The 12,525-nt window shown below is 36.0% G+C and overlaps 1 protein-coding gene across 5 annotated transcripts in view; it reads right to left on the bottom strand.

Annotated features, from left to right (window-relative positions):
* Positions 1-12,525, bottom strand: part of LOC106130111 (spastin) — a 26,276-nt gene extending 13,751 nt beyond the window's left edge. For 4 of the 5 annotated variants that reach the window (XR_009657252.1, XM_013328880.2, XM_060949320.1 and 1 more), the window contains exons 1-4: positions 11,940-12,525; positions 10,701-10,871; positions 9,646-9,813; positions 5,683-5,870 (exon numbers count right to left, since the gene is read on the bottom strand). Coding sequence is in view for 4 of the 5 variants with exons in the window: in XM_013328880.2 (XP_013184334.1) it covers positions 5,683-5,870; positions 9,646-9,813; positions 10,701-10,871; positions 11,940-12,402 (990 nt within the window). In the remaining variant the exon portion in view is untranslated. The remainder of the gene's footprint in view (positions 1-5,682; positions 5,871-9,645; positions 9,814-10,700; positions 10,872-11,939) is intronic. The other variant, XM_060949321.1, reaches the window with a different exon arrangement.

Raw genomic sequence — 12,525 nt, 5'->3', positions numbered from 1 at the left:
AAAATAATCTTAAAAAATGAACATAAAAGTGGTTATTGTAAGTAAACCTTAAGAGATAGATATATGCTCTCGCGGACTTTTTTGTAGCAAAAAATGAGTACTTCACATCTTTAGTACATTGTTTTACTATATCTTTGTTGGTTTGCGCAGCGTTCGCGTGGAAAGCTCGCAGATGGCCGACTCATTCAACTTTCACCTGCATTGTTGACGTTTCCCGTAGAAAATCCGGGATAAAATGTATGCCTATAGCCTTCCTCGATAAATAGACTATCTAACAGTGAAAGAATTATTCAAATCGGTTCAGTAGTTTCTGAGATTAGCGCGTTTAAACAAACAAACAAACAAAACAAACTCTTCAGCTTTATAATATTAGTATAGATTGGAAAAGAAACTAACGAGTTGGAACCTCCTTCATTTTTTAAGTCTGCTTAAAAATCAATTCATAAGCGATCGATTTATCCCATCTAAATTCCATTGAAAGATGCCTGTCTCATTGTTAAAAAATCAGTATTAACACTCTTTATGACCTCAAAATTGTGTAACTATCTTGACCTTGCCTTGCAAAGTAAACATACAAGTATATATATGACATAAGCATAGGTTTTATTGAGTGAAGTAGGCTATGATGTAAGTCTGTCAACAATAGCCCTGTATCCAAACAAGGACATAAAACTTCTAGGCAATCTTCAGATAGTCTAGCAAACAATGTAAGTACCTACATGGCGACACTAGTCGAAAACAACATACAATTAATATACAAAGAAATATAGTTCTTTCTTCTCATTGATACATGAACGGGCTAAGGGTCTGGTCGGTCAGTCACAATCAATAAAAACACACCAGATTTTCAAGATAAGAAGTTCAAGACGAATATTGTCTAGTCGTCGTCTCAGTCAATAGTCAGATTTATTCGTTTAGATGTGTATATGTAAGTCAGTGAGTATGTCTGTCGATGGAGTCTGAGTATGCCGTGTGGTTCCCGGCACCAATAAAAAAAAGAATAGGGCCACTCCATCTCCTTCCCATGGATGTCGTAAAAGGCTAGCAACCTATCACTATTTGAATCTCAATTCTATTACAAGCCAAACAGCTGAACGTGGCCTATCTCTCTAGTCTCTAGTCTTTTCAAGACTGTTGGCTCTGTCTACTCCACAAGGAATATAGACGTGATTATATGTATGTGTGCATGTATTATTTATTTACCTTAGATAAAAGGTAGATATCGGTATTGTAAATTTATAAGGCTTATAATTATTTATGTAAAACGCGAAACCCTACAGTAAGTTTAAAACCTATCTTATAAATAAAGTACCGAATTGTCTTCTCATAAATAAAACAATAGTCACGAAACAAAACCCGTCCGACCTGAATTTACTTTTCTAAATCGCCATCTCGTGATCAAGAAAGTAAAACAAAATTGAACAAATGTAGCATTAAGTTCGTTGCGAACGTCTGAATTATCGAATTGAGGGCAATAAAATGACGTCACTTTCACTTATTTCATTGTCATCTCTGTGCTACATATTAGTCTGTGGGCGAGTTCCACTTTTAAAACCTGCGGTGCAATGTCGCCCACACATTATTATAACCATTTATGTATTCTCGCGTACGCAATACGAGTACGTGCCGTGATCTTTTGATGATTGATATTGATTATTCTGCTCCTGATGGCGTTAATGCCGATGCCGTGTGGTTTCCGAAACTTTAGAATATAACCACTCCACATCTTTCCCATCCATGTCGTAAAAGGCGATTAAGGGATAGGCTTATAAACTTGGGATTTTTGTTTGAGGCGATGACAGTTTGCTTGCCCATCTTGCCTGTAAGAAGATTCCCAAGTTTATAAGCATATCTCATTCTCGCCTTTTACGACATCAATGGGAAAGAGATGGCGTGGTCCTATTGTTTTTTTTCTTTAGGTGCCGGAAACTATACGTCAGAAAACTAATACACATTAACTTATTGATCAAAACAGAGCTAACAAGTGTGAACAAAAGCTGGACTCTCATAATGGTCCGCATACAAAAGTCAGCAGTCAGCTGATTGTAACGTAATGGATGCCGCATTGTTCAACAACATGAGATAGCGAAAACATAGGGCTCTAACCTGAGCATTTCGCAGTGTATAATTAGACAGTAGTGTAGAATCACCTTTTTGGAAGTCGTGAGCTGACTAAAGGAAAATATCTGAGTACTATAATTGCCTAATATTCAGTTAGATATTAGTCTCAAATTATTACATTGTAGTTTGATCTGATACACATGTAAACTTTGCATAAAATATTTTGTGTGACGCGCATAACGTTTAACATTTAAGGTTTTTATTGGTTATTAAATATAAATATAAATATAAATAAATATATACGGGACAATTTACACTGATTGAGTTAGCCTCGAAGTAAGTTCGAAACTTGTGTTACGAGATACTAACTCAACGATATTATATTTTATAATAAATACTTATATAGATAAACATCCAAGACCCAGGCCAATCAGAAAAAGTTCTTTTTTCATCATGCCCTGACCGGGATTCGAACCCGGGACCTCCGGTGTCACAGACAAGCGTACTGCCGCTGAGCCAAAGAGGCCGTTAAAATAATATGTCAGAATCATGGATTTATTTATGGGAAACTTGTGGACTACTTACAGGAAGACTAAATTTTTTAAGGCATTCTCAATCACGTCTATATCCTTGGCGGGGTAGACAGAGCCATCAGTCTTGAAAGATTGCCTGACCACGTTCAGGTGTCCGGTTTTATCAAGATTAATGTCTCTCTGCAAATGATGAATTAAACCGTGGGTTATATAAAATACATTTCGCACAGAATGAGGAGTCAAATCTGTTCTCTTTTAATTTTGTGCATCGACTGTCGACGACCGGAAGTCATTTGATATTTTTCGCTTCATCGGCGCGGAAATAACGGCGACCTTAGGGCTGCTGCTTTTTACGTTATGTATTAGCTTTTGTACGTGGCTATGACACGAGCCTTACGCAAAACGGTCCACTCACCAAAAATTACACATTACTCGAAATGAGAATTTCTCTAAAGAGCTCTTTTTAAAAAGGACATTTCGTAAATTGGTCATTTCTAGTATACGTGCACGAATAATTCGCTCTTTATTGGACTTCACTCACTAAAAATGCTGCAGTTTATTACGGCTTCTTCTGCACAGATGCTTTGGAAGTTGCAGTAAACTTGGTTTTAAATAATTTATTTGACGTAAATTATTAAGTGATGTTTGAAATGTCCCATAATAAAAATTATTTAAATATGAATTCGAAAATATATTATAAAATTGCTACAACGGCTCGGAGGTCAAATACGAGTAATTAAGGAAGTATGGAATCCTCGAAACGCCCGTGAATTTGTAGGCTAATTCTACAGATTGATTAATTAATAGAGTTAATTGCGATTTTATCTAGAAAATTTCAATTTACTGTTTTTTCGACTCATTTGTTCTACGTAAATCACTTGTCTTTATACCAATCTTCTACAAATTGTTATAATGTAGATTAAAGGATTAAAGATTTTTTTTAATTCTCAATTAGGAATGTGACGAATTTTTGATAAATTATTGCGAAAAAACTTTCCCTAAAACACTACATGTGTTTTAGGGAAAGGCTAATAAACTTGGGATTGTTCTTGTAAGCGACGACGAGCTAGCAAACTATCACTATTTGAATCTCAATCCATTATTTAGCCATACAGTTGAACGAAGCTCTGTCTACCCCGCAAGGGATATAGACGTGACTATATGTATGTATCATTGAATGTAGAAACATCATAACAGAAATATAAACAAAAGAAATATGACTTCTTAAAAATATTCAACAAGGTGCAGACTTGAATTTGTTTATAAAAAAAAAATACGATCGCAGATTTTCATCTCCTTCTTTTTTTAAGTCGGTTAAAAATACATGTTCGCTTTCAATCCTATTACAATCCAAGGTTTGACATGCATGAAATGCATGCACGGAGCATAACGAAAGCACATTCATTGTAAGTAGAGTCAACAGCGCACAAGTTACACTTAATGGAACTCTAAGGCGCGTCAATAAAGGCGAATTCACAGTAAATTTGGTAGGATAGTCTGTTGTTGACTGTATAAGTAATATATTCCTCTTATGTAATTGCTTGTTTTGTTGTTATGTTCATTTTGTTTTCATCAAATTAACATATTGCCAATGCTGACAGTAGGTATAATATGTATCAATAGTGTCTAACCGCAGCTACGCCTGCGCTAATTTAGAGCTACCTACATCTACATAAAAGAACACAAGTTTTTCGCAATACATACATACATAATGATCACGTCTTTATCCCTTACGGGGTAGACAGAGCCAACAGTCTTGAAAAGACCGAAAGACCACGTTCAGCTGTTTGGCTTAATGATAGAATTGAGATTCAAATAGTGACGGGTTGCTAGCCCATCGCCTAAAAGAAGAATCCCAAATTTATAAGCCTATCCCTTAGTCGCCTTTTACGACATCCATGGGAACGAGATGGAGTGGTCCTATTCTTTTTTTATTGGTGCCGGGAACCACACGGCACTTTTTCGCAATTTCCGCGGGAACTATACTATTGGATGAAAAATACACTATATCCTTCTCCAGAATATATATATTATGTATATTAAGAAGATCGGTTCAGCAGATAACGCGTGAAGAGACAACAAAAAAAAACTAATTACTTCGCATTTATACTATAAGTAGGGATTTTATGCAGTCTTTTCGAGACTGTTGGCTCTGTCTACCGCGCAAGGGATATAGACATGATTATATGTAGGTATGTATATATGTATGTATTTAATGCAAGGACTATGTTAATTTTAAGTATCATAAAGAAAAAAAAATACATCAGGTATTTGAAATTTAAAAAAGGAATATTTTATTTTAAGGTTATTCGTGAATCCGTAAATAGTTTCATTTAACCTTGTTAACAGTAGTATAACATAATAAGTTTAAAATATATACTTTACTCTTGTTTTAAACCTGTTCATCGGTTTTTGTCACGAGACCTACTTATGCTTTGAAAGCTTTTACCAATGTTTATTTATTTATTTACGCCAATAAATACAACGGTAGTGCTACACCTCTAAATAATAGTTCTTATTAATTCATTGGCTTACTGGGAGTTCCCACGAGAATAAAAAACAAAGCCAAGTTCAAGCATTATTATATTCTCAAGGCAGGATTAATTTTTTAACGTGAGACTTGACCAAATATTTTCACATTAAAAAGCTACAATAAGTATATCACTAAGGCGTAGGGCACCATTTGATACAGTCAAACGAAGCCCTAAGCTTTTTTTTAAAGTAACTATCCTACTTTAAAAAAAATGAGCTTAAAAATATAGGCCATGATGATAAAAGAGTTCCGAATGTTGAGTGTTGTGTGAATACCATCAGCACTATAAAAAATAATAGAACCACATCATCTCTTTTTCATGGATGTCCTAAAAGGTGAATAAGGGCTTTAACTTTGAATCTAAATTAAGCCAGTAAGCTGAACGAGGCCTAACAGTCTTTTCGGGACTGTTGGCTCCGTTTACCCCGCAAGGGACGTGATTATAAGTACCTATGTATGTACGAAATAATCACAGAATAATTAAGTAGTATGAAAAAAAAAAGATTAATAGAACAAAGCACGTAGTTAATTGTCATGAAGTACCTAAGTACTTACAGAAAGTTGCCGTTTCACAGCCGGCGGGGTGGACGCGGGCTTGACCGGGTATCTGCTGTAGCTGCCGTTGGAGCTGTTGGGTTGCGATGACGACCGGCCCATTGAGCGTGGTAACGTCTGTGACTTCATAAGGGGACCTCCACCGCTGGGGACGCGACGCCCGCCCGTGGTCAACTTGCGGCCGGCTACTGTTAGTGAAAATGACATATGACCAGTGAAATTATGGCAAAAAGAAGCTGTTTTGGTAGATAAAGTAAGTACATAATATTTGGAAGTAGATATTGTCCGCGACTTCGTTCGCCGTAAAAATTCACTTAAAAAGTTTTTTGTTTGCTAGTTTCTAAGTTGGAAAATCACACTCAAATCGGTGTAATAGTTTTCGCGTTTTGCAAGTACAAACAGACATAAAGACAAGACAGACAGAAATCTAAAATTATTATTTTTTTAATTTCTGCTGGTCTTATCATCAATCAAGTAGTTTTGATCGAAATGTCTTATATGGATATACATACTTATACCACTTTAAACCTCATTTTGCACACCATCAGGAAAATTAAGGCTAACGCACAAAAAAAATTCTAAAACAATTGTCACAATTGCAACCATTACTAGGATGGTATACACCTAACATGTATATGTAAATGTATGTTTTGGAATTTGTTGTTAATATTTTATTGTTAAATATTTGCCGAGCTAACCGTACCGTACTTTTCCTCATATAATTTTATCAATTTTTCAATTAACTTCTTCTTTATATCTACAAAATATGCAATGATTACAAAAACAGAAAGTTGTCCACAACAAAACGTTAAAACTCAAATAAGGTTAGGTACCTACCAACCAGAAACTGTTCTCTCATATCGCATCAGACAAAGTGCCATCTGCCGGCTTAACTTGTTTATAACTTTAATCCGAGTGGAGTGAGTCAAGGCCATTTGAGGCTCGTGCCTGCCTCAAAGTTGAAACCAGACCTCTTAATATGGAATTATCGTATGTGTAGAAAAGTAGCAATACATACGTACATAAAACGCACAAATTAAGATGTCTAAAGTTTTGAGATTCTGTGTTTTTGGATCAGCTGCGTTCAATCAAAAGCAGGATTGTAAAAATAAAATCACATATAAGTATCACCTACACTTACTGAACCAATATCTCACAATAAATAAATATATACGGGGCAAATTACACGGATTGCCTTAGCCTTAGTTAAGTTAGAGACTTGTCTAACGAGATACTTACTCAAAGGTACTGTTTTAATAATAAATACTTATATAGATAAACATCCAAGACCCAGGCCAATCAGAGGAATTCTCATCATGCCCTGGCCGGGATTCGAACCCAGGACGAACTGTGACACAGACAAGCGCACTACCGCTGCGCCACATTGCAATTGAAATATCTATTCATTTGGCCAAATCTATTTCATTGGAATTACGGCCTGTTGTTTTATTAGTCATAGCATTTTTCTATCACGAAATAATGTCACCTTAGTTAAATATAATATAATTGCCGTGTGGTTCCCGGCACCAATACAAAAAAGAATAGGACCACTCCATCTCTTTCCCATGGATGTCGTAAAAGGCGACTAAGGGATAGGCTTACAAACTTGAGATTCTTTTTTTAGGCGATAGGCTAGCAACTTGTCACTATTCGAATCTCAATTCTATCTTAAAGCCAAATAGCTGAACGTGGCCTATCAGTCCGCTCAGGACTGTTGGCTCTGTCTACCCCGTAAGGGATATAGACGTGATTTTATGTATGTATGTATGTATGTAGTTAAATATAGTCCAAGAGTGTATTCTCGAAAACACGAATATCAGGTCACAACACAAATGTTTGTCTATTCACGGAATCTGTGCCGTTCCTAAACGGAGACACGTCTCCCGATTTTGGGTTGTTTATTTTTGTAACAGTTACGGAAGTTGTTGCTGATAAAATTATCACAGGTAAACTTTGGAGAAGAGCCAATTAAAAAGTTTATATCTTAACTAGCTGTTGCCCGCGACTTTGTCCGCGTAAATTTCTAGTTGAATCTTGATCATACAGTCAAGATACAGACCGACAGACAAAAAATGTAAAAAAAAAAATTCTCTATCCATTTCAGTCAAAAATACTAAATGTACAGACCAAATATTTTAACTGTTTTATTATATGTATATATTATTATGTACACGAGCAACAATGCTTTCTTTACAATTTCCTGTCGTGGGCCTGCCGGAAGAAATTTCTCTAGAAATAAGTAGTGCCCTTGTACCAAATGCCATTTTTAGGAAAATAAATTTTATAAATATTTAGGATATCTCTAATCACCTTTTCGGATCACAGTGAAAAGTAATTTCCATAAATGGTAACGTTGGCAGGGGAAAGCCTAGACGATACGATAAAGAATAGGACCACTCCATCTCTTTCTCATGGATATCGTAAATGGTGACAGGCTTTCAAACTTGGGATTCTTCTTTTAGGCGATGGGCTAGCAACCACTATTTGAATCTCAATTAGGTACATATATCATTCAGCTGGACGTAGCCTTTAAGTATTTTAAAGATGGTTGGCTCAGTCTTCCTCACGTGATTATATATGTACATATGTATGTATTTGTATTTATGCGTAAAAAAATAAAAAAACACTTGATAGCTTTCCATTTATTTCAGAGGAAATTGAAGACGACAAATCCATTGGCATAAATCATGTGAAACGATCAAGACTGACACGAATGTCAGTACTTTCGCTTTCTAAGCACTAAAATGAATGTAAGATACAAAACGAACATTGATTTCGAGTTTTGATCGACCATCACTATTATATGGACAACAAAATATAAGGAAAAGTAAGCGTTAAATCGTTTTTTTTTTATTTGAGCTGTGTCCTACATATCGTAGCATATACCTAGACTATGGAAACTAAAGAATCAGTATGATGCCTCTGATAAAGCTACTACTATAATCTACCAGTCTACATACATACAAACATATAGTCACGTCTTCCCTTGCAAAGTACAAGTGCAATAAACAATCAACTTCTTTCCTATTATATCCTCCTAGCTGCGGCCCGGGGCTCCGCTACCATGAATTTCGGGATAAAAAGTACCCAATATGTTATTTATTTATTTAAACTTATGCACGTAAAATGTACCTACAACAGGTGGACTTAATGCCACAAGGTATTCTCTGCCAGTCGAACCTTTGGATCAAACTGTGAAGATGTACGGGTTATTCCAGGTTACATACATGATGCACATACATTGCATGCATGATGCACGTATGCATATGCACGCCGCGTATACGCTAACAAGACGACGACGATCGAAAGACGCCCGGTGTGAGGGGCTCTAAGTCTTTGGTGTAAGGATGCGACGTTCACGTTCAAATTTTCGATTAGAGCCATTAAATTAAACTAAGACTCATATCCATAACGTGGTTTGGTTAGCGAGATTTAATTTAAAATGTTCTAGTTATTTATTAGTGCCTACCTACATATTATAAAATCTCCATTTTCTCTTTTCTCTGTCTGTATGTTTGTACGGATTTTGTTCCTGTTTCAAATGTTTGTAAGAGGCTTTTCTGAGGAAGGTTTATATCTATAAATGTATATACTACCCGTGTAAAGCCGGAGGTCGCTAGTAGTACATAAAACTTGCATAGCGTCGTTCACTTTGATTAGAAGCGTGTTTATGGGAAGGGCAGTCTTTATGGTGACTACAATAGGCGCACAACAAACGCACGCAAAGCATTTATGACAGATCATTGACCTCACATCACCGCGTCACACTGCAAAAGCGATCACATGCATAAAGCGGACCAATTACAAGCAGAATGACGTAACCAAAACAAACTAAACCCTAGACCAGTTTGTTAATCGTTATTGGGTTATTCCAAATTCAAAAATCCAAATGTGAAGTTCTGTTATTTTTTTTGCAGTAGGTTATGTCAAACGAAGCTAAGCAATACTGGTATAGTGGTCTACCTTCGTTCGATGGCTTCGTATGACCACTGTTACTTTCTGTATGCGCGAGTAACGTAGTCTTCGACTTTTCTAAGGGCCTGCGCACCTTTAGCGGAGACTCCGTAGGCCTTTTGTCGTGTCGTTCGGAATCGCTCTCAACTCCCAATTTACTGAGAGCCACTAGGTTTGCTACAGATAAATATTTATATTATTCAAAATGTATTAGATATTAAAATAATAGTAACAAGCAGAGCATGCCACAAACAGCCAATTCTGTAACATAAATAGCGGGGCTTACTAGATAGCGGTGCAGTGATAATTTTATTTTTGTAGATCGCGTTTAGTCATATTCTTTTTCAAGATACCATTAAACTACAATTTCAATTTTAACAATTCGAAATTTAAATAAAATCATTCATAACATAATAATTATGCTCAGAGTTTATTGCGACCGGTAAGTGCTTCCGATTTATTTTATGTTCATATCCATTTATATTTATGGAGCTCTTTAAATATCACCGAGAAATTACCACGGTATGGGGCATAAAATTATTTATTATGAAAATAGATTAGTGACGTGGTAAAATTGTATGGACAAATCAAAATACATTACGCTCAGACCAGATCTACAAAAATAAAAACATCATTGGTCTACCAACACAGATAAGCAACTAGATAGATCCGCCGTTTTCATCCCTCTAAAAACAAACCCAACCAACTTAGCCGCGTTTGTGATATCTCTAACTATTTTGACGATAAATAATAGGCGATAACTTATAAACATATTTCCGATCTATAATTTAGATAGTGATTGCTAAACTTGAGATTTACTTTCAAATCTAAAATTGGAGGTCTATTTTGAATTTGGCACTGCAAGCCGCTGAATCTATTCTCGATATAGAACCACGACCATTCGCCATTTAAGAAATAGGAACACCAGTAATCACTGACTGCATTTTAACTCAACTTTTGTAACTAAATAAATAGAACATTAAATACGTCTGACGGAGCGACGTCAATTGCAAATCAGATGCGGTATCTACCTAGATGCAAATCTGTGTATATCAGAATCATACCGAGGAAGTGCAAGCGATCTTTGGCCATCCCAAGGTTTGTCTTCATCTTGTCGTGGAGCCGCTGCGCCCGCTGCCAGGCGTCGCCGCGGCCGCCCCAGCAGTCCACGGCGATGCCTCGCTCCAACTCATAGATCCCTTTCTTGTATAACTCTATTGCTAACTCCTTTTGACCTGTTAGGGGAGATTTATTATGAAATTAAGCCCGTGACTGGCATGAATGTTATTTCTCTTATAAATTCTGCTTTTAATGTCTTATGATGTCTGAGATAAGAAAAACGGAGTTAAAAGTAATTATCACTAAAATTTTATGAAACAAATGATATCCTACATGCATAGGTATATAAACCATACCTCTTTCCCTGATGGGTAGGCAGAGATCATTATCATAAACTATAAGTCCATCAAGCTATAAGTAACCTTTGTCTAAGGATTACTAATGGAATTGAAATTCAGATAGTGATAGTTTGCTAGCCCATGAACTAAATGAAAAATTAACCAAATTCATACAACTATCCCTTGATTGACTTTTACAATTTTCTTAGGCAAAGAATCAGCAAGCACAGTTTGCTTCCAGAGATTTTATCTCTCAATTTGACACTTTTTTCTCTCATTGTACAATACTAGGCTAATTACTTAATGAGGCATTTTAATATAAAAAAAAACCTTTAATGACAAATTTATACTAACCAGTGTGATGCTACCTTTAAATTTCATTTTCATTATCCTTGACATATGATAGCAATTTTAATCTGAACCCAAATTAGTGTGGGTGGTTTAAACAAAGGGTGAATGACTCTGACTCATAATTTAATATACCTATAGCTGGTTACTTTAGTGTGAACATATTATTGATCTTTCATGGGACGACTGAAGGCATTGACATCTTAAAATATACAATTCAAAATTCATTAGCCTCACGTCATAGAATATCATAGCTATAGAACATGCCAACATACATATAATCACATCTTTATCCTTTACAGGGTAGACAGAGCCAAGTCTTGAAAACACTGAAAGGCCCACTAATATTATATATAAAATTGACAATATTTTATAGTTAGGTAAATGATAAAATTAATACAGTCGTAAAACATGCCACATTCTGTATCTACTGGAATTCTTGACAACATGTATGTATATGTATCCATACAATCAGTTGATATTTTGAATTCAATATTTTGGTACTTGAATTTGCAAGGGTCTGTAAACATTCATGAATGCAAACAGTGATTAACTTACCCTCATTTTCTTCATCAATCTTGAGAGCTTTTGATATGTACTCAAAAGCTTTCCGATGGTGATGCTTCTGCTTTGCTAGAAGAGGGTCTCCGGGGCCCACATTGTGTATGTGAGCCATTTCTTCACTATGTATGACCTCTGTAGATACCACACCGTCCTTCACCACCACTTCCAAGTTGCACTCCCCGCTCTTACGAGGCTTGTGCATCAAACGATTCGACGCCGAATACAAATACTTAAAAATTATGAATAACTGATACAAAATTGACCTGAGTACGTTAAACAGGATTATAATTGGGAACGAAACAACGTAAAGATTCCTTTTATGAACCGAGGGTTGCGCATCATTTCGCAACGCAGACCCTTTCGCTATGTTCGCATCTGTCTTTTTGCACTTGCGATTTGGGGATCTTGCAGTCTTGCGGGATAATCGACCACCATTGGAATCGTCACCCGAAACCATCAAGAACACTAACACCAATCAACTCAACACGAATTTTTATTCACTAGAGAAGTAAACAAAGAAATGCAGGCTTATTTATTCTACCCCTAATAATAAACAGCAAAAGAAAACTACTTCACATGA

This window comes from Amyelois transitella, chromosome 18 (genome assembly GCF_032362555.1).
Source record: "Amyelois transitella isolate CPQ chromosome 18, ilAmyTran1.1, whole genome shotgun sequence".
Lineage (NCBI taxonomy): Eukaryota > Metazoa > Arthropoda > Insecta > Lepidoptera > Pyralidae > Amyelois > Amyelois transitella.
This window is presented reverse-complemented; position numbering and strand designations above follow the sequence as displayed.